Source organism: Dipodomys merriami, unplaced genomic scaffold (assembly GCF_024711535.1).
Source record: "Dipodomys merriami isolate MVZ:Mamm:240054 unplaced genomic scaffold, mDipMer1.0.p SCAF_78, whole genome shotgun sequence".
Classification (NCBI taxonomy): Eukaryota; Metazoa; Chordata; class Mammalia; order Rodentia; family Heteromyidae; genus Dipodomys; species Dipodomys merriami.
The window spans coordinates 5,974,465-5,998,431 of NW_027206379.1; the positions used below are offsets into that span (position 1 = coordinate 5,974,465).

The 23,967-nt window shown below is 60.2% G+C and overlaps 3 protein-coding genes across 15 annotated transcripts; 1 reads left to right on the top strand and 2 right to left on the bottom strand.

Moving 5' to 3' along the window:
- Positions 1–1,820: 1,820 nt before the first annotated feature.
- LOC138818786 (ras association domain-containing protein 7-like) lies at positions 1,821–4,642 on the bottom strand. Of its 3 annotated transcripts, none has more exons than XM_070009902.1 (6): positions 4,584–4,642; positions 3,637–3,767; positions 2,755–3,467; positions 2,481–2,609; positions 2,325–2,406; positions 1,821–2,249 (listed from the first exon to the last, which is right to left on the bottom strand). In XM_070009902.1, the coding sequence occupies exons 2-6, from the start codon at positions 3,758–3,760 to the stop codon at positions 2,218–2,220; spliced, it is 1,080 nt and encodes a 359-aa protein (XP_069866003.1). In that variant the 5' UTR covers positions 3,761–3,767; positions 4,584–4,642; the 3' UTR covers positions 1,821–2,217. The 3 variants fall into 3 exon arrangements, with proteins under 3 accessions (XP_069866003.1, XP_069866002.1, XP_069866004.1); XM_070009901.1 differs by lacking the exon at positions 4,584–4,642 and adding an exon at positions 4,303–4,344; XM_070009903.1 differs by lacking the exon at positions 4,584–4,642 and having other exon boundaries at positions 2,325–2,390; positions 3,637–3,844.
- Positions 4,585–10,838, top strand: LOC138818784 (lamin tail domain-containing protein 2-like). Of its 5 annotated transcripts, none has more exons than XM_070009888.1 (16): positions 4,585–4,694; positions 6,489–6,557; positions 6,909–7,097; positions 7,181–7,324; positions 7,715–7,802; positions 7,910–8,065; positions 8,275–8,337; positions 8,419–8,507; positions 8,770–9,038; positions 9,132–9,267; positions 9,355–9,544; positions 9,624–9,743; positions 9,825–10,021; positions 10,181–10,323; positions 10,419–10,471; positions 10,582–10,838. In XM_070009888.1, the coding sequence occupies exons 3-16, from the start codon at positions 6,928–6,930 to the stop codon at positions 10,711–10,713; spliced, it is 1,950 nt and encodes a 649-aa protein (XP_069865989.1). In that variant the 5' UTR covers positions 4,585–4,694; positions 6,489–6,557; positions 6,909–6,927; the 3' UTR covers positions 10,714–10,838. The 5 variants fall into 5 exon arrangements, with proteins under 5 accessions (XP_069865989.1, XP_069865991.1, XP_069865992.1 ...); XM_070009890.1 differs by having other exon boundaries at positions 10,208–10,323; XM_070009891.1 differs by having other exon boundaries at positions 9,177–9,267; positions 10,582–10,837.
- On the bottom strand, positions 10,686–23,923 carry LOC138818785 (leucine-rich repeat-containing protein 56-like). Of its 7 annotated transcripts, none has more exons than XM_070009899.1 (13): positions 23,811–23,923; positions 22,006–22,051; positions 21,605–21,702; positions 21,037–21,224; positions 19,828–19,915; positions 18,436–18,496; positions 15,736–15,832; positions 15,453–15,653; positions 14,567–14,750; positions 13,560–13,721; positions 13,392–13,479; positions 12,748–12,878; positions 10,687–11,635 (listed from the first exon to the last, which is right to left on the bottom strand). In XM_070009899.1, the coding sequence occupies exons 4-13, from the start codon at positions 21,217–21,219 to the stop codon at positions 11,292–11,294; spliced, it is 1,539 nt and encodes a 512-aa protein (XP_069866000.1). In that variant the 5' UTR covers positions 21,220–21,224; positions 21,605–21,702; positions 22,006–22,051; positions 23,811–23,923; the 3' UTR covers positions 10,687–11,291. The 7 variants fall into 7 exon arrangements, with proteins under 7 accessions (XP_069865999.1, XP_069866000.1, XP_069865998.1 ...); XM_070009895.1 differs by having other exon boundaries at positions 10,688–11,635; positions 21,632–21,702; positions 22,025–22,051; XM_070009896.1 differs by having other exon boundaries at positions 10,688–11,635; positions 21,632–21,702.
- Positions 23,924–23,967: the final 44 nt, after the last annotated feature.

Here is a 23,967-nt window from a genome sequence, read left to right on the forward strand (position 1 = left end):
TGTGGCCTTGGTGACTCCGAGCTGGACCTCGGGGTCAAGGCCCAGAGTGACCCCAGCATCACACACAGCACAGCCTGGCTGGGTGAGGCAAAGGGAGGGGCAGAGACCTCCCCACAATGAAAGGTGCTGGGGTCCCTCCAGGCATTGATCAGGGAGATGGCCCGCTAGCAAGGCTAGGTCCTGCTCTGTCTGAGACCTGATGTGTGTAGAGAGCCGTCTCCCTTTTCCTTACTTTCGCACAGCACAACTCATACCATTGTCTCTAAATAAAAGTTTCAAACTAAAACTAAACTTTTCAGCATCTCCAAGGCTTCGTGAGCTGAACGAAGCAGGGTGGCACCTCCTCACGGTGTGGGATTCTGTTCACCTTGAACAGCTGCTGAGGGGCTCTGCCCCTCCCACATCACAGATGACCAGGGCTCTGCAGCTTCTTCAGGGCCAGTCAATGCCACACCGCAGGCTGGACAGCACCTGGTACATGCTGGCTCTGCCTGCTTCTAGTCTGGGCCAGGGAAGATGGATAAAAACTCAGGAGGGTTGGGAAGGTGGCTCAGTGGTAGAGCGCTTGCCTTGCATGCATGAGGCCCTGGGTTCAATTCCTCAGCACCACATAAGCAAAAAGAAAAAAGCTGGAAGTGGTGCTGTGGCTCAAGTGGTAGAGCGCTAGCCTTGAGCTGAAGAGCTGAGGGACAGCGCCCAGGCCCAGAGTTCAGGCCCCACAACCGGACCCCTCCCCCCCCAAAAAAAAAACTCAGGAAAGATGTGACCTCCTCTGCCTGAACCCTGGTGTGAGGTGGTCTCTGGACACCACCTGGCACTGTGCCCTCTAGCCCATGTGCTTAGGGGGCTTAAGGTTGGTGCCCAGAGTGTGTGTGACGCCTCCTGTGGTGGGTGGAGGAGCTAGGTGCCCAGCCCTAGCAGCCTCTGCACTTTGGGCTGCACTCTGTGTGACCCCGTGCTTGGCCTTGCCTGCTGGGCCCCAGCCCCTCCCCACTCCACCCTGCCTCGGGTAAATACTCTGTTCTCCATGCCCCCACAGCAGTAGGTTCCTGGTGGCTCTGGCCTTGGAGGAGGGGCCATTTCCAGCTTCCTAGGTGACTTCCTGTCTCCATCACCACCCTTGGGTGCCCAGAGCCTGGGGGCTCCCCTGGCTCTGCTTATCAAAAAAAAAAAAAAAAAAAAAATCTTAAGCCTAGCCACAGCTCTAGCTGCTAGGACCATGCCACGCCCCCCTGAAGCCAGGGCTGGGAGAGGCCCTGGGCTGGGAGTGGTTGGGCTAAGCTAAGGAAGCCGCCCTACCCTAATTTCAAAGCTGGAATCCCACTAGGGGCTGTGCACTCCCACAGGAGAAAGGGCACAGACCCTGGCCACTCAGGGCCCATACCCTCCTCGGAAGGCTCCCAGGGCCTGGCCAGCCCAGAAACCCAGGACCTGACCCAGGATCCAGGAACCAGCCTCCACAAGTTCTCAGCAAACCTGCCGGGCAGGTCTTACTTGTAGTCCTGTCATCCCTAGTTCCTGCTGCTGTATGGGGTGCAGGCCAGACAGACTCAGGAAGCCCGGTTGGAGTGGGGTCCAGACAAAAACCCAGGTCAGAGCTGAGCTGGCAGGCCTTCATAAGTCTGGAGATGACAAAGGTCTCAGAGACCCGCAGGGCAAAACAACTAGGGAAGTCCCAGCTTGGATCCCAGGGAGCTCTGGTTCCTGAAGCACCCCCTTCCCAGATCCCAGTGGCCCGTCCAGAGTACTCCACCATGGCTGTTATGTAGACTTCAAGTTCTAGGCCTCACAGAACCTGCACAGCACTGTCTTGGGACACGTTCAAGGCACTTTGGGTAGTTTATTGTTTCAGTGTTGGGGTAGGGAAGGGGAGGTGGCACGCACACAGTGAAGGACACTGCCCACAGGCACATGACCACTGCGCGAATATAGTATCCATACTTGCCCTTCCCTGGCAAGGAGTAGTGGCCCTGGGAGCAGGGGAGTTCTGAGCTGGCCCAAGCCTCTCCAGGGGACTTGTCAACTGGCAAGGGCTAGGGTGCTGTGCTTGCGGCACTCCACCTTCCTGAAGCAGAAGCCCCAGGACACTAGTGCTTCGCACTGCACGTGGACGGAATCCTCTGTGGCCACAGACGCCTGCTGTCCTGCTGTCCAGGCGACTCATCCCAGCTATCCTGGCTCATCTATCTTCAGCCAGCCCCACTTGGGCGAGAGTTGCTACCTCCAGGAGCTCTGCCATATGTGGGAAGCTGTGGGAAGACACAACTGAGGAGGCTGAGGCCCGGGAAGGGTCCATCCCACAGGTGGGGGGCTGGCAGACATACCCTCAGGACTCAGGCTGGGCACTAAGACATGACTCTGGGGGGTTCCTTGGAGGGCCTCTTCGCTGGCTGGAGGCAGAAGATTCTGTGAGGAAAGCAGGTCAGCTGGGAGCTGGGCCTGGCCCCCATCATTCTGCCTTTCCCCAGAACCACGCTAACCTCTGTGCCAGATGGGCCTCTGTCAGGATGTGTGTGCGGTGGTAGGGCAGCCCCTGTCTGCTGGATGAATTGCTGCAGGTTACACTGGCGGAGCTCCCGGTTCAGCTCCTCAAGCTCCTGAGCCTGGGCCTGGGAGCACATAGAACTCTCAGGGGCCGACCATGGAGCTCCACAACCCACAGAGCAAGCTTGCTAATCTGACCCTCTGCCAGACCCCCAAGCTGGCCTGTGTATGGGACAGGGAGGCAGCAGGGCCTGAGTCTCCTGGGCTCACCTGCAGGGCATGCTCAGCAGCCTCCAGAGCTCGGCTCACCAGGGCCAGGCTACCCTGCACCTCCACACTCTGCCGCTCCTGGATTGCCAGGTCCTGGAGCAGGCGTTCTGTAGCAGATGCTGTAGCCGAGGGAGGCGCAGGCGCCTCTGTGGCCAGCCGAAGCTCGGTCTCCAGGGCACAGGCCTGAGCATCCAGGGCCTGGAGCCTGGCCGCATGCTCGGCAGTAGCTGCACTCAGGGCCTGCAAGCGAGCCTGGCCCTCTCGCTCCCGGGCTTGCTCTCTCCGAAGCTCCTGTTCCCAGAAGGCCTCATGGCCCAGCTCCTCGGCATTCCTCTGTACTCTGACCTCTAGGTCCTGCAGGTCTGCAAAGGTGCCCGGTGTGGGTGCTAATGGGGTTGTAGGCTCAGGGGATAGGGGATTGGGAGCCAGCCTGGGACATCCCAAACTGAAGGTCAGTGCTTTCCGGGGCTCACGGCCAGGTCCTACTCTTGGCTTTGGGGGGAGGCTGGCACGAACTGGGCATCGCTCCGGGGGCAGACATCTGTCTGAGGAGGGTCTCCCAGACAGGCTGGGTCCTGTCCGCCTTAGGACAAACTGCACATCACTGGCAAACTGTCCACAGGTGGCCTGGGCACCTACTGGACACTCCTGTGGCAGCAGCTGCCGCTCCTTCTCTCTGAGACGCTGCACGAGCACGAAGCGGCCTGTCTGGCCTGTAGAGGAGAGAAAGGTTCAGCCTGTGTCCTTGACTCGGTCTACCTTACTTGAAGAGTCAGAACCAGAGCGATCAGGACCCGGTTTCCCCCTCCTTGAAGGGGGAGGGTCAGCGACCATTAGGCTCCTGCCCTACCCGCTGAGTCTCTCTGCCTCCAAGGTACTTACCTATTGCTTGGGCTAGTGCTATGACCACTTCCTGGCAGGTGGTCTGCTCTGAGACCCCACAGACCACCCGCTGGATGCCGTCCACCCACACTTTCAGCTCCATGGCGGCCAGCTCCAAGATCATACCTGTCCTGTGGGGAGGGCACAGACCCGAGGTCAGGGCCTCGGCGGCCCCGCAACAGGTTCAGTGTGGTGTCCCCTGGAAGCCGGGCGGCCTCCCGCGTCCAGCCCCTCGCCGGCCCAGCTCCACCCCACTCCAGGAATGAAGGAATCATTAACCGGGTCCAGGATTTCCCGTCACCTGCCCCGAGGGCGCGGCCCCTCCCGCGGGCGGCACCGCAGGTGGCCGTGCCCAGGCACCGAGGGCACCGGCGGGCCCACAGGACGCCCTCGCTGCCGCGGGAACAGCCCCCGCGGGAGGGGCCGCGCCTCGGAGGCTCGGGACCGTGGAGACGCCCGGAGGGGCGGACGCTGCCGCCCCGGCCCAGCCGCCGGCCTGCGGCTCGAGCTCTCCCTCCGCCGCGGGCACTCGTGACTCCCCCACCACGCAGCACCCGACTTCCCTGCTCCGCGGCGGTCGGTTCAGGTTCGGCGCGGTTCCCACGCGTCCCGCCGTCCGGCCCCGCGCCTCGCGCTCGGGAGGCCCGGGGACGGCGCGACGCTCACCTGGGCGCTCGCCCGCCACTCGGACCAGGACGCTCCCGCGCCGCGCCGCGCCGGCCGCAACCTGCTGCCTAGCGCCGCGCCGCGCCCCAGCCCCGCAGCCTCATTGGCCGGCGGCCCGCTCGCCCCACCCCACCGCGCACCCGTGGCCCTGTGGCCAGTGATACCGCCCCACACCCGCGCCCATTGGCTGCCCTCGTTAGCTCCGCCCCTGGCTCGACGCCACGCCCCCGGCCCAGGTGTGGGCGGGGCCTGCAGGAAGGGGCGGGGCTGGTCCCGCTCACCTCCCGAGAACAACGCGGAAGCGCCGGTCCGCGGCCGTCGGCGGCCGTCCGCCGCGTCTCCGCGCCGGTGTGAGGTCGCGCTTGCCCGCCGACTTCCGCAGTAGCTTTCCGGTGTGACGGGTACCCCGCCCCGCCAGCGAGGGAGCGCTGGGCTGGGGTCCTGCGTCCAAGGGGTGGCGGGGCCAAAGCCGCCCCGTCTTGTCCTGAACTGCCCTGTGGGTCTGGGACCCCCCCCCCCGACCCCGTCCCCTCCGGATGGGGGGGGCTTCGATCCTGCGGGAGGAGGGAGCCTCCCCGCCGGGCAGGAGGAGGGAGCCCCCCCCGCCGGGCAGGAGGAGGGAGCCCCCCCCGCCGGGCAGGAGGAGGGAGCCCCCCCCGCCGGGCAGGGAGGAGGGAGCCCCCCCCGCCGGGCAGGGAGGAGGAGGGAGCCCCCCCCCGCGCTGGGCAGGAGGAGGGAGCCCCCCCCGCCGGGCAGGGAGGAGGAGGGAGCCCCCCCCAGCCGGGCAGGGAGGAGGGAGCCCCCCCCGCCGGGCAGGAGGAGGGAGCCCCCCCCAGCCGGGCAGGAGGAGGGAGCCCCCCCCGCCGGGCAGGAGGAGGGAGCCCCCCCCGCCGGGCAGGGAGGAGGAGGGAGCCCCCCCCAGCCGGGCAGGAGGAGGGAGCCCCCCCCAGCCGGGCAGGAGGAGGGAGCCCCCCCCCCCGCGCTGGGCAGGAGGAGGGAGCCCCCCCAGCCGGGCAGGGAGGAGGGAGCCCCCCCAGCCGGGCAGGAGGAGGGAGCCCCCCCCCCGCGCTGGGCAGGAGGAGGGAGCCCCCCCAGCCGGGCAGGGAGGAGGAGGGAGCCCCCCCCCGCCGGGCAGGGAGGAGGAGGGAGCCCCCCCCCCCGCACTGGGCAGGAGGAGGGAGCCCCCCCAGCCGGGCAGGGAGGAGGGAGCCCCCCCCCCGCGCTGGGCAGGAGGAGGGAGCCCCCCCAGCCGGGCAGGAGGAGGGAGTCCCCCCAGCCGGGCAGGAGGAGGGAGCACACACACACACACACCCGCGCTGGGCAGGAGGAGGGAGCCCCCCCCCCGCGCTGGGCAGGAGGAGGGAGCCCCCCCAGCCGGGCAGGGAGGAGGAGGGAGCCCCCCCCTCCCCAGCCGGGCAGGGCTGGTGGGCGCTGCAGCCATGATGGGGGAGGAGTACCCTCTGAGGCTGCTTAGGACAAAGGCCCCAGGCTCTTTGTCTGAGGCTCCATCCCGCCCCAGTGGGGCCCAGTGCCCTCGGGAGCCGCAGGCTGGCCCAGGCCTCTGCACACTGAGTGGCACTTAGAGCTGCCCCTCCACCTCCCCTGCCATCCTGGCGAGAGAATCCCAGGCCTCTGGCTATCTGCTCTGCCCCAATCAGGTGGAAGTGGGGGGAGGGGGCGCGGCGGCCTGTGTGTCCACCCCATAAGGCCCCTCCTGAAACCTAAAGTGGCAAAGGTTGAAGGTGTGAGAGAAAGCACCAAGTTGGACGCTACACAAAGACTGGAGTACCCCACTTCTAGGCCTCACTTTGATCCTGGAGCAAAGGAACTGTCCCTAGGGCTCCCTGGGATGGACCGCCACTGAGGCAGCCCAGGGGGTGTGGTGATGGGGAGGGAAGGTGAAGTTTCCATTTCTGGGTTAGGTACGCGGTCCTAGACCACTGCGGCCTCAGACTGGCAAGTCTACCATTCACTGCTGTTAGCCAGCACAGCCCCTGAGCCCCCAGTCCACCAGTCACCATTGACCAGGGAAGGGTTCAGGTGTCTATGTGGTCCTCTGGTCTTTAGCTGGGCAGTGGACCATTCCCTATACTTCTAGGCTGGGCTGGCCCAGAACCCATTCATGGCTCTAGGACTGGGTCTCCTTGGAAGCTTCTGTTAACAAACAGCCCTTCTTCTGGATGCAGGTACCCATGGCAACTGCATAGAACCCACCTCTCCATCCCTCCCTAGCCTGCTAACGGCTCAAGCCTCAGGTGGGTGTTGGTGGTGAGTCCCTTGGGCTGGGGGCATGTGAGTGAGGTCATGGCAGAGTGCCAGCACCTCTGACCTTTGCTCTAGGATGAGGGTTGGGGGGCAAAGAGGAGAGAGCTGGTGGACACACTGAGAACATGACGCCAGGGAAATGACCTGCCACCCGGCCTGAAACAGATGAAGACTCTCAGTGACCAGCAGCCCTCTGTCCAATGGGGTGGACACATACATGTGGGCCTCAGTGACCCCTAGTGAACTGGTAGCGCTACTCAGTTCTCTCCGGCCCATGTGAGTTCCATGAGATGCCCATACCTGGGATACAAGGATAAACTTGAGCTTACTTTCCCTCCCAGCTCCTGACCAACATCGAGCATGGCCCCAGAATCTTCCCTAGAGTCTGAAGAGGAGGAGGTGCCCCCGGTGCCAGCAGATGGAGAGCCGGCCAGCAGCGATGTGGGGCCTCCAGTGGACACACCTACAGACAAAGGGAATCCCTCCCATTCCCAGGACACCACAAGTCAACCACCAGTTGTCAACCTGCAGTAAGGACAGGAAGGACAGGTGGCCAGCCTCCTGTGCTGACCGGAAGACCAGGCTGGTTAAGCAGCAGGGACTGGAATTGCAGGTTGTCCCCTGAGGCCCTGGACCCCCGGACCCTGAGGCTGCTGTGGCAACTGAGAGAAGTGGAGATCCAGTCGCTGCGGTCGGCCCTCCAGAATGACAGGCACTGCCGCCTCCTACAGGAGGTGGCAGGGATCCCCCGGGAGAGGTCAGCAGTGACATCCCCCGCTCAAGCCAGCCTCTGGGTTCCCCAGCTTCTGGTTTCTGTCAAACCCCAACCCCAACTGCTGAGCTAGCACTTCTTTGTTTCTAGCACTTGCACTTTGACAACCTTCATTGCTAGCACTAGTCCTTGCTAGATGAGGGAACCCTGCGCTCTGAGTTACTACGCTCTAAGTGTAAGTGTAGCCGGAGCATGTGGACCCCTCCTCAAACCTGACAGGGTACAACCTGCCGTAACCTGCTGCACTGTACCCTAAGCCCTGGCCCACACCCAGGGTGCCATGGCAGTCAAGCCAGAGGCTCTGATGCTGGCCCCTCAGGAGCTTGCCTGGCCCTGACGCGGGGCCTGCTGAGATGAGATTGCCTCTCTTCCCAGGAGCCCTTGCACTCAGGAGAAGTTCCTGCAGAACCAGGTCCGGAAGTTGACTCTGGATCTCAAAGCGCAAAAAGAACAAGCCCGGCTGGTGAGGCGCTGGGCGTGGGGAGCGGGGCCAGTCCCTGGCAAGGGTGCCTAGGCTGGTCTTGGGAACAGGACACCAGGCGGCTCCTCACAGACAGTTCCCCTGAGCAGGAGAAAGAGCTCTTGGAAAAGCAGCTGATGCAGACCCTCCACATGGTGCAGCAGCTGGAGGATGAGCTACAGAACTTCCAGAAGTCATGCCTCCTGCATCTGGCCCACTCCTCCTGGGTGGGCCGCATACTTCGGTCGCAGACCGGCAGCGTGGAAGTGAGCTTAGCCCCCGGGCCCCTTCCCGGCCGTCCTTGGGGGTCATCGTGCTGCTCTGTTGAGTGCTTCTGTTAGGGTTCCTCGTTGCCCTTGGTCAAGGGGAGTCATGTGACCTGCATTCCTGCCCACCTGGCAGAAGGTGCTGATGAGGTCGAGGGAGGGGCGCCACCGGGGGAGAGGCGTCTTCCCCTGGCCTGTGTCCCTTGCAGGTGATCACTGCGGAGACCCTGATGGAACCCAGTGACGTCTCGGAGAATGAGCAGACTGGGGAGGTGAGCAGGACCCCCCGCTGGAGGCAAGGGGCATTCCACTTGTTGGGTAGGGAGCCACGTGCCTGTTGCTTTCCTGCCCAGGGTTTCCGGCTGGAGGACGTGGACTGGAATAGCATTGCCCGTCGGTTCCCCAATCTCCTCACCAACATCACGTCCAGTGTGGAGCAGAAGTAACTAACTGCCTTGGGCTGGGAGCCCCAGGGGCCAGGGCAAGGGGGAAGGCTTGGCCTGGCAGAAGTAAGTCAGGCTTCCTTCGATCTTTAAGTATCCCTAGACAAGTCCTTTAGTCCTTCCAAGCCTTGGAAGAACTAAATCTGTAGGATGGGTTCAAGATGAAGGGAAGGACCCACTGGGCCACTGCTACCATGCTGTGGGCTTGGATGAGGGCGGGGCTGCCAGCCAGGGCACCCAGTGAGCAGAAGGTGGCCCCAGGCAGATCCAGCCCCGCCCGCCCTCTTCACTGGACTCCTGGAGCTTGGATTCCCCTGACAAGCACCCGGAGAGGCCTGGCAAGAGCCTGGAGTGGGGCTCCCTGCCCGTGGTACGCTCCAGCAGCTCAGAGGGCACCAACGCTGACCCCCACCACTGCCAGCCGGTCCTGCATTCCCAAGGGCAGAAGGTGCCCGGGTACCCAGACTTGTCTTCTGAGCAGAACCAGACGTGGAGCGAGAGCTTCAGCAGAGACACAGAAGGTGGCGCAGGTAGGACTCCCCACCTCTCCAGGCCTGCTCCCCGCCAGGCAGACCCTACGTGCTGCAGGCCTGGCTGGCCTCATACGGTGCTGTTCCCACCAGACGGCACCTGCGCGCCTTGCTCCCTGACAGCACTCATTGCCGTAGGTCGCCAGAAACCGCACTTGGGCCACCCCAGCAAGATGGTCCCGAAGCCCTATGTGGACCCTGACTACCAAGGTTCTGGGTACCAGCTGAGGTGAGGGGGTTGCCCGGCCATCGGCACACCGGCCGGTGGGCAGCTTTCGGGTCAGGGCACCTCCTTGGCACTCCTTTTCTGCCCCAGCCAGGATAGCTGCTGCTTGAAGATCGTAGCTGTGAATTGCCGGGAGAGGTTTGTCCGCATCCTCAACCAGTCCCAAGAGGAGACTGTGGAGCTGGGCGGCTTCCTGCTGCAGCAGCTGGTGCAGAACTTCCCAGTGTGCATGTTCCGCTTCCCACCTGGCACCCTGCTGGCCCCAAGACACCACATTACGGTGCGCCCCCCTGTCCATGAGCCCGTGCGGCCCCACCCCAGCCCTCTGCTCCTCCCCCAACGTCCCGTGCCGTTCCCAGGTGTGGGGTGAGGGGACTCGCCGCACCAAGAAGCAGCCGCCTCTATTCTTGGGCCAGGAACCTTTCTACTTCCACTCCAGCCAGGGCTGCGTAACGCTGCTCCTGAATGCTGAGGGTCAGGTCAGTGCTGGTCCCAGTCGGGAAGGGCTGGGCACGCCTGGCAGGGCAGGGGTCGCTGATGTGCCCTTGCTGGCCCCGAAGGTCCTCAGTGAACACCAAGCCCCACACTGTGCCACCCTGGGCTCCAGAACCTTTGAGGACAACATGGACTGGTCTATCGATTGTTTCCCTCTCTCCGAGGCTGGACTTGGGACAGACACCCAGGAACAGCAGCGCCGGCCTCTACCCATGTGCAAGGGCAGAGTGCAGGAGTCCAGGGCCGGACGCCGGAAGCTGGGGTGGGTGTGAGTCCCTCAGTCTGGTGCTTGCCAGCAAAACTTGTCTTCCACGCGCTCCCCAGGAGCACCTCAGCTCCCTAGGCCCGGCCACGGCCAGAAACACTGCTCTGAACTTGCTCTGAACTCTCGCGCACCCTGCCGGTCCCATCCCTTTCCCAGGTTGACCAAGATGCCCGGTTCCACCAGGACTTGGGGCATTTTGCCACAGCTAAGCACTCGCAAGCCTTGTCACCCAGGAAAGGGTCCGGCACAGCGGGAGGGCACCAAGACTGAGGTACAGCAGCTTCCGCCCACCGTCCCTGGTGAGCATGAGGTGCAGAGCGAGGGTGGCCTGACCCCCTCTGCCCCAGGGACCTTGGCTGGCCAGCCTGACTCCACTCCGTCCTGTCCTACACAGAGGCCGGGCTGCCCCTCGAGAAGTGTTTGAGTAGGAGGGAGGACAGGTTCCGGGTAAGTACTCCCGCCCACCCAGCTTCTTCCCGGTCTGCCTGGCCGGCCTGGGTGGCCCTCAGGCCCAGCTCCTCCTCGGGGCTGGCGCTCATGCTCAGCTTGTTCTGCAGGTATGCCGGAAAAGTGTAGACCGGAGCTGCCCCATGGTGGCTTTGTCTGTGCAGAGCACAGCTGAGAGCAAATACGGTTTCCGCTTTCTCAGCTGCCCACCCATCACCACTGACGTGTGCTGGAGGATGTAGCTGAGGATGTGTGCTGGAGGGTGGAGGGGGTCTGGCCAGGCAGGCAGTACCAGCTGCATAATTTATTGAACCAACTTTGCCTACAAAGTAAACAGCATTTCTGAACACCTGAGAGTCGAAAGTGATTTGACTGTTACAAGAGGACAGAACCATTTCCCGAGTGCTAGGTGCGCCCTTGGAGGTCTAGGGTGAGCATCTTGGACCGTGGGCAACAAAGAAGGTCCCACAGAGCCTGGGGGACCTGCAGAGTCCAGCTACTGCAGCCCGTCCACTCCTCACTGGCAAGGCCTCTTCAGGCCTGCCCCTCTGCCCCAGGCCCCCGGGAGGGCGAGTGGGCTAGGAGGGGTGGGGAGCTGGGCCTCCCCTCAGACCTAACCTGGGGTCTGAACTCGGATGCCCTGGCTGTCCCAAGTCCTGGACGTCACTCCGCCAAGAGGGGCCTCTCCAGCACCAGGCTCACCTCCCATCCCCACGTCCACTAGATGCTGAGGCCAGAATCCTGTGGTGGTCTCAAGATCTTCTGGGCACCTCTCAGCTCCTACCGAGGCAAGCCCATCGGTGGGGCAGGGTGGGGGGGACTAAGGGTGGGAATGGGCCGGAGGGATAGGATTTAGATGAGGTAGACAGCAGAGACCTGGTGGCCTGGCTGCTGGATCTGTTATTGGGTTTGTGTCTGGACACCCCTGGATTCGAGGGCCGGGGCCTGAGGACACCTCCAGGGCTCTCAGGGCAGTGGCTGTAGCCAGCCTTTCACCCAGGCCAGGCCTCTCAATAGGGGTGGGGCCCATACTGCCCAGGGCTCGGAGCCTGCGCCCCCTGAAGGGCAGGTCTGATGCCCCGGGAGAGCTGTGGTCTGAATTAGGTGGCATTGGGTACTTGGGAGGAGAAGGGATCAGGTGACAGCACAAGGTCCTGGAAAGCCCTAGAAAGCAAGGGAAGAGCAGGTCAGAGAAGCCCTTCAGACAAAGGTTTCGCCAGGTGGGAGGTTCCTACCCACACCTTGTCCTGCAGCCTGGACACCGTGGCAGGCTGGGGGAGGGGCACCACGGGCAAAGAGGCCTCCGTGGTCATCACGGCCGCACAGGTGGTAACACTCCTCCCCCGGACACACCTCTCTGTCCCATTTCCTCTCTTCCAGCCCCATGACTAGACTCCGGTGACTCCGTGGGACTCCAGTCCCATGACTTCTACTACTTGGACTGGCTAGCTCTTGGGCATCAAAGAGCACCCAAAGTCTGGGCTCTGGCTTTGTGGGCCTGGCCACAGGGCAGTTGGAGGCCAGTAGCCAGGGTCGCCCGCTGGTCCCCTGGGCCTGGTAACTGGAGTGGAAGGCCCAGGCACCCTTGCCGTCTCTCCTGCTCGCCCTCACATCTGGCCAGCTGTTCACGTCTGACTGTCTCAGGGCCATTTCCCACCCATCTGCCCAGACACTAGCCAGCCGATAGAAGGGCGAAGGTTTGGTTGCTTTGTCCTCTGTCCATCCTTCAGAGAGGATTTCTTTGCCAACCCTTAGGCCCGTGCTCCTGTTACTCATACCTGCAGCATTGCTCTCTAGGTCTGCCCACTACTGCAGGTGAGGGCTTTTCCTGAAGCCAGTGACCTTGGAGAGAGCTCCTCCCTCCAGTTCCCATTCCAGCTCCCTAGTTCTGCACCCCGGAGTCTAGCACAGGCCCTGCTGGGGTGAAGTGGCCCTGCCTTGGTCTTCCAACAGACTTCAGGTTCACCCCCTAGCCCCCTGCCTGCACTCCTGAGCTCAGAGCCTGCCCTGGCCACTTGGCACCCCATTAGGTGGCTCTTTTTTGATCTAGCCCACTGCGCTCAGCCCATATCCTCTAGGGGAACACCTGTCCCTCCTGCATCTAGCCCAGGTGGCTCCAGGTCCCCTGGTGCCATGTGTGAGGAATTGGTTGGAATTGGCTCCCCTCCCCCAAGACAGGACTGTCCTTTACAGCCCCTCCCCAGCCCGGCTGAGGAGGGGCTGAGCAGGCATGTGCTCATCCAAGGCTAGGGTACTCTTGGCCTCTGGGGGAGTACCTGAGGTCAGGCTTGGAGGGCTGGGGGAGGTCTTGGGCTCAAACAGGTCCTCTTGTTCTCCAGGGGCCCTCAGGGGGTCCTTCGGAGCTTCAGCCCCTTTCTTCTGTGACACCTTCCTATGGGGGAGGGTACTGAAATGGGGAGGAGGGGCTGTAGGCATGTCCGCCTTGGACCAGTTCCAAACGTGTGAGAGACAGGGGGTCCACTGGCCTCCACATCCCATGTCAGCTACGTTGGATATACGGAGGTCCAGGAGCTACCCAGGCAAACTAACCCCCATCCCTGTGCCCCCACACCAGACAGGTCACCATGGTGGGGTTCACAGAGGAGGGGCACCAGTCACTCTTGGCCCAAAGCTACATCCAGATCACAACTGCCTGCAGGGTCAGGTCCTGGGATGGACGCTGGTGGTCTAATCTAGCTGTGGCAGCTGCTGCAGGGTAACCATGCCCAGGGAGAAAATGGACTGGCTCGGGGACCTGGCCCTGGAATGGGTGCAGGGCAGAGCCCTGGATGCTGGCCCACTGTGGATGTTGGGGCCCTGAGTGATGGTCCATTCTGTGCTGGGGTGGGGAAGGGCTGTGGGGGAAGGGGGAGGGGCCCCGTCGGGGAGGCGCTGTGGGAGGGCTGGCGCCCCGGCTCACCTGGGGGTGTGGGGAGGATGTACCTGGCACTGGTGTCTACGCTCTCGCAGGCCTTTGGTGGGGTTCCCACAGAGGACTTGCCAGGCACCTGAAGAAGAGGCTGTGTCTGTGCCTGGTTTGGAGCGGAGGTGCAGTAGGGTTAGCTCTGGGCTGGGGAAGATCAGTTACCGTGGGTGAGGTTGCTGGCATGGTCTCCTGGGGCTGGGTCCTCAGGAAGCAGGTCTTCAGGCGGGGGTCCCCCCGGGACCAGCAGAGACAGGGACCAGGGCGGGGTCTCTGCCAGGGGCAGCACTGGGTCAAGTTTCTGCAGGGTGGCTCCGGGGGAGTGATCTGTCCAGAACAGAACTAGAGGTCTCTGGCCTGCTTCAGTCTCAGAGGCCCTGTTTTGAGGTTTGCCTCTCAGGTCCCTATCTTTCCAGACAGGCCCTCCGCTGCGGACTTCCCCTCTCTGCAAATGCAGGCCCCGCGGGCACCCCGTGGGGACACAGTCCTGAACTGGGGTTCACTGCATTGTCCTGGGATCGGGTCCTGAACTGGGGTTCACGTGCATTGTCCTGGGAACGGGTCCTGAACTGGGGTTCACGTGCATTGTCCTGGGATCGGGTCCTGAACTGGGGTTCACGTGCATTGTCCTGGGATCGGGTCCTGAACTGGGGTTCACGTGCATTGTCCTGGGAACGGGTCCTGAACTGGGGTTCACGTGCATTGTCCTGGGAACGGGTCCTGAACTGGGGTTCACGTGCATTGTCCTGGGAACGGGTCCTGAACTGGGGTTCACGTGCATTGTCCTGGGAACGGGTCCTGAACTGGGGTTCACGTGCATTGTCCTGGGATCGGGTCCTGAACTGGGGTTCACGTGCATTGTCCTGGGAATGGGTCCTGAACTGGGGTTCACGTGCATTGTCCTGGGAACGGGTCCTGAACTGGGGTTCACGTGCATTGTCCTGGGATCGGGTCCTGAACTGGGGTTCACGTGCATTGTCCTGGGAATGGGTCCTGAACTGGGGTTCACGTGCATTGTCCTGGGATCGGGTCACGCTGGGAGGTCTGACGTGCAGTGATGCGTCTGAGAGGTTTCGGGTTGATGGGGCCTATCCTCTTGGGTGCTGTCTGTAGCCTCAGTGGCTACTGAAGGCCTCTTCTGGGCCAGGGGCTACAGTAAACTTACGCCCTACCTAGCCGGGGCAGGAGACTGTCCAGCAGGCTGCTCTCTTTGATGGCTTCCTTCACCATGAACCAGTCCTGGTTCAGCTTCTGGGTGTCTGGCAGGTTGGTGTGTGTGACAGGCATCTCGTCAAGGGTACGCAGCTGGGGGATGAGCTTCCTCACCTCTGCCCTGTAGTTGTAGCCTTGGAATGCCTGCAGGGAGGAGCGAGAGGGACAGCAGATTTGGGTCCAGTGGGCTTTTTTTTGGGGGGGGGTCCGGTCGTGGGGCCTGAACTCTGGGCCTGGGCGCTGTCCCCCAGCTCTTCAGCTCAAGGCTAGCGCTCTACCACTTGAGCCACAGCGCCACTTCCGGCTTTTTTTCTTTTTGCTTATGTGGTGCTGAGGAACCGAGCCCAGGGCCTCAGGCATGCAAGGCAAGCGCTCTACCACTGAGCCACCTTCCCAGCCCTCCAGTGGACTCTTGAGGCCAGCTGTGTCCTGGAGCTCCCCCCTCTCCCCCCTACACCACCATGGATCAGGACCGAGGGGCCAGGGCCTTGACATGCGGCCCCACCTACTGCCATCTGGGATGGGTCTTTGCCCACTTAGGATGTGCCCTTGGTCCTGTGCTGTCCTTCAACCTGGGTCCTGCCCTGAACTTGGCTGTTGCTCACTTAGCGGCCACTGTGCCCTGGGTGGTTGCGGGGCCCAGCAGGTCCCCCGATTCAACCCCCCCCCCCCGCCAAGCAGCAGCTACTGAGGTGCACCATGGGGGGAGGTGTGTGCGGTGGCTCCAGGCAGAGCATGCTGCCTGGCCTTCAAGCTCAGCGAAGACGAGCCACAGGGCAACGTGGACAGAGGTCCCTGGCCATAGGCCCCTCCCGCGCACACTGGCTGGGCGTCCAGCACCCACACCTTGTTGGAAGGGCCGGGGGCTGGCCTCAGGCACACCAGATTGCCCTCCAGCGTGAGCGTGGCCAGGCGTGGGCACAGCTGCAGGTATCGCACCTGCCCCAGGTCATCCACGCTGTTGCCCTCCAGGTCCAGCACCTCCAGCTGCTCCAGCATGCACAGTGGGCTCAGCTCCGAGATGTTGTTGTAGGAGACGTAGAGTTCCTGGGGGCCACATGGGGGGCTTAGCCAGGGCTAGATCCTGTCACCCACTCCTCCCCCAGGGGCCACACGCCCACCTGCCCACCTTCAGCGCCGGGAGGGAGCCAATGCCGTCTAGGTCAGTCAGGCCGCAGCGGGCCAACCACAGCACCTGCAGGCAGCCCAGAGAGGTGCCTAGGTCTCTGTGGAAAAAAGTCGGTTGGTCGGGGCAGTCCTTAGATGGAGAGCCCTGTCTAGCCAGAGGTGACCTGGTGGCAAGCCGTCATCCATGCTGTCTCCAGGTGCCAGCGGTAGTGACGGCTGCCTTCTGGCCACCTCAGCTGAGGAAGTCTCCAGACCTTCTCCCCTTGCTGTGATCTCCTATTCTCAGATGGTTAAAATACACTCCAACTTTGTCCGTCTGGCCCTGGGGAATGGCTTAGCCCGGCCCTACCCTACCTGCTGCCCAGTGCATCCTCTCCCATCAGTCCCTGCTACAACCAGAATCGCCAGCATCCACACCTGGGGACCGTAAGGAGTCCTGTTCCCTGTAGGATGCTCTTCACGCAGGTACCGTGGTGCTGGGCTACGCACTCCCTCCTTGGGCAAATGCTCCCTCACCACACACTCAGGCTTTGTGAATAACCACCATTGCTGGGCACCTTCTTCAGCTCTACTCCAGCTCAGAAGTCCCCCTGGTTACGTTCATCTACCATGCGTCTGGTAGGTGTTTCTGTTGTTTTTGTTGTTTTGTTGTTTTTTGTCAGTCTTGGGACTTGAGCTCAGGGTCTGGGCACTGTCCCTCAGCTGCTTTTTGCTCAAGGCTAGAGCTCTATCACTTGAGCCACAGCACCAGGGCTTCATGCGTGCCAGGCAAGTACTCTACCACTAAGCCATGTTCCCAGACCAGGGATTTTAAATTTTCTGTTGCCTGACTCTGTGTTTACTTAGTATTTGTCCTTCAGTTACAAAGGGTCAGCATTTATTTCATTTATTGGTTTAAATGGCTTTTCTAATCACCTTCCTAGGCTGGAGTTTGTGTCCATTGGCTCTAGAGTACGCCTCTCACGGATGTTTGCTGCATCTGCTTGTTGTTGTTTGACTGGGTGTGAGGTCTTGGGTTGTGTTGGCTCACACTTGTAATCCTAGCTACTCAGGAGGCTGAGATCTGAGGATCATGGTTCAAAGCCAGATTGGGCAGGAAAGTCCACGAAACACTTATCTCTAACCAATTACAACAAAGGAATCTGCTTAAGTGGAGGACACCCTGAAGCTGACGTGGCACACTGAGTAAAGTCTAAAATGTACCCAGAATATACAAAAATGCCTAGAAAGAAACCAGAAAACAACATCTACCTGGAAAACTCGTTCACTGTGCCCAGAGCAAGGCCTGACATCCCCAGCAAGGACAGCAGTGCAGGACATTGAATACATGCTGCCGTTCTTTCGGGATGTTGGGGTTTGAATGTGGGGCCTTGCCCGTGTCAGCAGATGAGCCCTACTCCTGATTCTGCTCTGGGGGCTGCTGCCAGGGAAACACCTTCCACGTCCAGACCTGCTATGTTTGATTGAACTCTCTTTGATGTAAGTAAGGAAATTCAAGAAAACGTTTAACATGAAGTTGCTTAATTACCTAGAAATAAATAGATATAGTACGTGGAGCCCAACTCAGCTGGAGAACTTTCTAGAATTTTGACTGGGATTACTTTGCCATATGCTTCCAGACTCTTGCTACATAAAGCCAAAGATGTTTTTTTCCCTTTGCTCAAATCACTCACGTAGTCTGTTACTCTCTTGTCTTGATTCTTTCCAGTCCAATGAGAGCTAATTATTAAAAAAGATTTGGTTCTGGGTGCTGGTGGTTCACACCCATAATCCTGGTTACTCAGGAGGCTGAGATGTGAGGATCACAGTTCAAAGCCAGCCCAGGCAGAAAAGTACATGAGACTATCTCCAACTAACAAGCAGAAAGCTGGAAGTGGAGTTACAGCTTAGGTGATAAGAGTGCCAATCTTGTGTGAAAAAAATCTAAGGGACAGTCCCCAAATCCTAAACTCAAGTCTGACATGATATGCTCGCGCTCGCTCTGCCTCTGTCTGTCTCTCTCCCCCATCTCTCTCCTCTGTGTCTCTTGTTCTTGCTCTCTCTCTCTGTCTCTCTCTCTCATACACACACAGCTTTGCTGTGAAAGCGCTGAGCCTCCTCAACAGTCGAGTCTGTGTTTAGGAAGGTGCATTTTTTGCTCTGGCCTGAGGTCAGGCCTCCAGGAGGGTCAGGCCCTTCTCTCCAGGTCAGCAGCCCCCTCTCTTCCCCTCCCATAGCTCCTGGCCTCATGGTGTGGCTGATGCCCTGGACTGTAATGTGAGATACCGTCTTGGTTGGTTTAGCATGTCCTCCAGAAACCCCTTTTGCGGGGTTCAGTGAGAACTTTTTGGCTTGCCAGACACAGGACCTGGCATGACTGCCTTGGGTACGTGCATCAGCCATGTGTAGCAAGTGTCCTCCCTATGGAGGTGAGAAAAGCTCAGGGGGCTAGAGCCCACAGGATGGCTAGAGGTCAGGATGCCCTGGGAGCCAGGGACCCAGGACCTGGCCTCAGTCTCTTGCAGGGACCAGCAGGAGAGGCCTCAACCCAGGGGAGACCCTGCTGCCTGTCAGAGAATGTCTGCAGGTGTCAGCAGGGTGGAGCGGCACTGGGCTTCCCAGGGACAGCGGTAGCCAGCCAAGGGCCAGGCCCTCTGGCCTCAGTTCACTACCATCCCCACTGTACTCCAGCCCTGCCCTCCCAGGGGAGGCCGGCACTTACCTGAGGGAGGTGAGGCGGCTGCCATTCAGCTTCAGCTGGCTCAGGTTGGGGAGGTGCACTCCTGTGGGCCACAGGAGGAAGTGGGTTTGGCTCACCCTCTGCCCACTTATCTGTTCAGTCACCTCCTCTCCCATGGTTACCTGCCCGCCCCCCCCCCAATTCCAAAAGGAATGTGTCCATGCCAAGGGGATGGTGTGCTCACCAGCTACTTACTTACGCCACAGCGGGACAGGCAGACTGAGAGGGGTTGCCCGCAGCCCTCTGCCGCCCGTCTTCTGTGGGGGCTGCTGCACATGTAGGACTATAAAGGCTGTCTCTGGAAGGCCACAGGCCCATGAGTTGCAGGACTAAGCTGGGAAAGGGAGCCAGGCCCTCCCTTGTCTGCCCCTGGCACCGGCCCCGTGGCAGTCTGTGTCAGCACACAGTACCAACACCTATTCTCAGCAATGTCACCATCCAGCGTGGCCCAGTCCCAAGGGAAGCCCGAGTTCTCAGTGATGTTTTGGGTGGGGTACCGTTCCTGGAAAACAGTCTCTGAACCAGAGGACAAGTGCAGCATAGAACTGCAAGCTGGGCCTGGTAGCAGGGCTGGAGGGGGAGAAGCTGTCCCTGACCTAACAGGCTCGCTACACTGGCCTGTTAAGGATTTAACAGAAAAAAAAAAAAAAAAAAGCAAGACAAACCAAGGTGGGGCAGATTTAGTTTCACTGTAACCAGAGAAATGAAAACAAAACCCACAAGGATCCTGGACAGCAAGAATCTTTCCTGTTGTTTGGTGAAATCTGAACCGGTCTGTGGCACAGATAAGAGTCCCATATCTGTGTAATTTCCTGATTTTGATCATGGCACTGCATTTCAGAGACATCCCTCTCAACTAGGAAATACATACTGAAGAATTAATTGACATGGGACATCATATCCACGACTCAACAGATCAGAAAAGCAAGTTGCCCTGTTGTGTGTGCGTGCACGTGTGCATGCGTGTAAGGGAAAGAACAACGAGGCCTCAGGTCCACCACCATGGAGGATCTGGGGAAGGGCACATGGAGATCTTTGTGCCATTCCTGTAAGTGCTTACATTTCAAGTTATTTCAAAATAAGCTTTGGGAGCCCCTACCACTGGGCTGTGTTGTTTCGAGGGGCACTGTTATAGCAGTGGTTGCTTTGTGCTGTGTGCCAGTGTTTGGGTGAGGCTGTCCTGGAGGGCAGTTTGAAGTATGGATAACAGGCTAACACCCCCACGTCTGCCCAGTGCTTGCTCAGTGCCAGGGGACAATCGTAAGGAAAGAGACATGCTGTCCAGGGTGCCTGCTGGCTTGGTTTCTACAACCAAAACAGAGAGGTGAGGGCTGTGATGGTGGCCTGAGATGGCTGTGACTCAGAAGCTCTCACCAAAGTTCCCCAGGCTGTTTTCACGGGTGTCCACACACATCTCCAGCACCCGCACCATTTGGAGGTCATCCACCTGGGCCAGGGCCTGCTGCAGAGATAAGACGGAGTCACTCCCCAACAGCTTCCTCCATGCTCCAAGCTGCAGGACTCTACCGGTGCCCCCGGCACCAGTAGTAAATGTCCCCTGCCTCACCTATGTTGGTCTTGGTCATGACAGCTTGGCTGGTGGAACCTGGGTGAACATGTATCTGGAGGTTGTAACCAGCTGGGAGACACTAGAACCAAGCCTGCCCCTGGAGTGGCTGGTTTTTCAGATGGAACCTTTGGAAGACCCGACAATACAGCTAGAGTCCAGAACCCAGCCTACTGAGTACCACCTGGCCATTACCTACCTGAACCCATTGACAGCATGCCTACACATGCAGCGGTGGGGCTGACTACTCTACCTGAAGCCCTGGGTCTCTGGATGAGGCCTTTTTTTGCTTGTGTCAGATGAAAGCAAGGCCTTCCAGGACCCTGGCCCTACCTGTTGTGGGATTGGTGGGGACCTTGTAGAAGTCCTGAAGGTCCTGTACTGGCAGGTTGGATCTTATTCTGAGGGGTCCTAGGGGTACCAGCATTGGGCTTGGTCATCTCCCCGGGGTGGGTAGGAGGCAAGTCCTCGGTACTAAATGCAAGGTTGTCTAGATAGGTTCTATGCAAACTTCTGAGGCTCAGGGCCGGGTCCAACAGTGAGTGAGATCACACTCCATATTTTTGAAAAGCTTCCACTTGCAGTGAGCCTATGGACCCAGTCAGCTGAGCCTGGGAATAGGAACTGTGGCCCAGGGATGGGGGACGGGGCTTGGAGCACCCCTAGACTTCTGGGGGAGACACTCCCACAAGGAACTCACACACAGATCTCCTATTTCCCAGCACTTTGGGCCTCTGTGTGTGTGTGTGTGTGTGTGTGTGTGTGTGCTGTGAAGTTCACACGGAAGGGGGGAGGGTCTTCTGTTTGAGGACAGTGGCTTAGCAAGTACATGAGGAATTCCTGCCTCCTTCAGGCCTTGAGACCCTGGGATTGCTGATATTTTGGGTTATATAGGGTCCCAAAGGTGGAAAGATGGAGGGCACCTCGCTGCAGGGGCTGGGATGAGGGCGGGCTGGACATCATCAGCACTCAGGATGCAGACCCCCGTTGTTGAGCCCCTGGCCCCTGACACTTACCAGTCGGGCAGGAGACAGGTGCTCCTTCATTAGCTGCTCCCTGTGGATGCTCCCATGGCTGCCCAAGCCCTTGCTGTGTGGGGAGGGGTTGTGCTGGCCCTGCCAGCTCAGCTCCCGTACCCGGACATTGACTGTGCCAGGCAGAGGCCCCGGGGATCCATCCCAGGCTGGGTCCATCCACATCCAACCTGCCAGGAGAGGAAGCAGGCAGGGCCTTCTACCTTCTACTCCAGCTTCCATTCTGTGGCCAGTAAAGACCCCAACACAACCCTGACAGGGCCTGGCACACAGAATCTCCCGTCCTGGATTCCTAGAGCCCCCTGCCTGCATTCCCATTCTCCTTTTGTGTCTGTCTTTGTTTACTTTGGTGTTCACAGTGAGCGCTGGCTCCAGGCCTGGCCATCTGGGGCCCCAGTGAAGCTAGGGTACTGAATGAGTTGCCTGCTGTGATCAGCAATATACTTTTGCTGACAGGCTCCTGGCATGCCCCAGGCCCTGGGTTGTGGGTTCTTCTCCTCCTGATGTCTGAGTCTGGGCCCAGGATCAGGGTCTCAGGCATTCCATTTACCCCCTTCTGCACTGGCGGACCCCACACCTGAAGGTAGCTGCTTTGTGCTGTGGGTCAAACATCCGGGCAAGGAGGCAGCATGAGTCCACGGGTGACACCTGTGAGAGAGGATGGTGACAGTCATAGTCAGGTCACTGGGCCCAGTGGCACCTAGGCTGGGCTGCTGGCTTGGAGCTTGGTTTTGAGTGCACTTGTGACCATCCTGACAGGGGACCTGGCCCAGCAGATTTGGAGGAACACGGAGCCCTGTGCAAAGGAGGACCAAGTCCTCATCTGAATCCTACTTTTCTTCCATCCCAGAAGGATGTCTTGGGTCTGCTGCTCAGAACCATCTCCTGTACACCGGCCTCTTCTGCACCCTGTCCCTCAGAGCCCTTCTGCAGATCTCTGGAGAAGCTTACCTGGGGTGACACTGCTCACCTGCACTAGGCTCCCTGGCTGTTGCTCCTGAAAGACACAGAAACCTGTGCTGTGCCCTAGACCTTAGACTCAGGAGCTCTGGGCTGTAGCTAGAATTTTTTTCTTTTCTTTTCTGCCAGTCCTGGGGCTTGAACTCAGGGCCTGGGCACTGTCACTGGGCTTCTTTTGCTCAAGGCTAGCACTCTACACTTGAGCCATAGTGCCACTTCTGGCTTTTTCTGCTTATGTAGTGCTGAGGAATTGAACCCAGGGCTTCATGTATGCTAGGCAAGCGCTCTACCACTGATCCACATTCTCAGCCTGTAGCTAGAATTCTTTTTTATTTCTTTATTGTGAAAATACTGTACAATTACATGGGCAAGATAATGAGTACATTTCTTATCAAGCATTGTAGCCTCCTCCTTTGTTTCCCCGTCCCATCCCTTCCACGCCGCCCCCCCCCCCCCCCCGTAGCTAAAATTCTGACCAGAACATTCAACACCACCATCCTTTGACCTTGGCCACCTTGTCACCTCCATCCCATTTTTTTATTTTGTTTGGTCAGTTGTGGGCTTTTTGAACTCAGGACCTGGACACTGTCTCTGAGCTTTTTTTTTTTCTTTCTCAAGGCTAGCACTCTACCACTTTGAGCCACAGTGCCACTTCTAGTTTTTAGGTGGTTAACTGAAGATAAGAGTCTCACAGACTTTCCTGCCCAGGCTGGCTTTGAACCATGATCCTCAGATCTGGGCCTCCTGAGTAGTTAGGATGACAGGTGTGAGCCAACAGCACCCAGCTTCCATCTAGTTTTTGACTCCTTATTCTGGTCCTTCCTATTCAGTTGCATATTGCTCCAAGATCCGTTCTTCCCTGCCACCTGCCAACGCCTCGGGCTCCCAGGAGGATCCGTGTGCCCCTGGGAAGATGTCACCTCCACCCAGCCTGCCAGCCCCAGGCGGCAGAGAGCTGTGAGCTGGCCAGGGTCAGGGCCTGCCCACAGCTAGGCCCCAATGCTTGAGCCCAAAGGCTTTGGGATTTTAGGACAGAGATTAGAGATCTCCGACACACACACACACACGCAAACACCCACACGCGCACACACACACACGCGCGCGCACACGCGCGCACACGCACACACACGCAAACATGCACACCCACACACGCGCGCGCACACACACGCACACACACACACGCACACGCACACACCGACACGCACACACCGACACGCACACACACACGCACACACACATACACGCACACACACATACACGTACACACACACGCGCACACACACACGCGCACACACACACACGCACACACCCACACGCACACACGCGCACACACCCACACGCACACGCACACACACACGCACACATACACGCACACACACATACACGCACACACACATACACGCACACACACATACACGCACACACACATACACGCACACACATACACGCACACACACACACGCACACACACGCGCACACACCCACACGCACACACGGCTCCCGAAAGCCATGCACTGCCACCCTCGTCAGTCCCCAAGGGCCCCAAGCGGGAAGGCCAGAGCCGGGTCGACAGGCCGGGCGCAGGGGCGGCCTCGGGCTCCTCAGCTCTCCGGACCGTGGCCGCGGCCCGAGCCCCCGGGACGGCCAGGCCGCCCTCCCGCCCGGAGGCCGCTCGGGATGGCGCCCTTGGAGCCCCGGCAGGGCCCGCGGTGGCCCGGCGGCCGGGCCCTCGCCCGGTGCTCAGCCCAGGCGCCCTCGGGCGCCGGGGGCGCGGGGAGGGGCTGCCCGGCTCTCACCTGACGAGCGGGCCGCGGCGCCCTGACCCTGGGTCGCGGCCCCGGCCCCCTCCACAGCTGCGGTGCTTTCTCCACTCCGGGCTCTTTCCGGCCGCGGACCCGGGCGTCCTGGCAACGGGGGCGGGGCCTCATTTGAATACACCCGAATATTCATGAG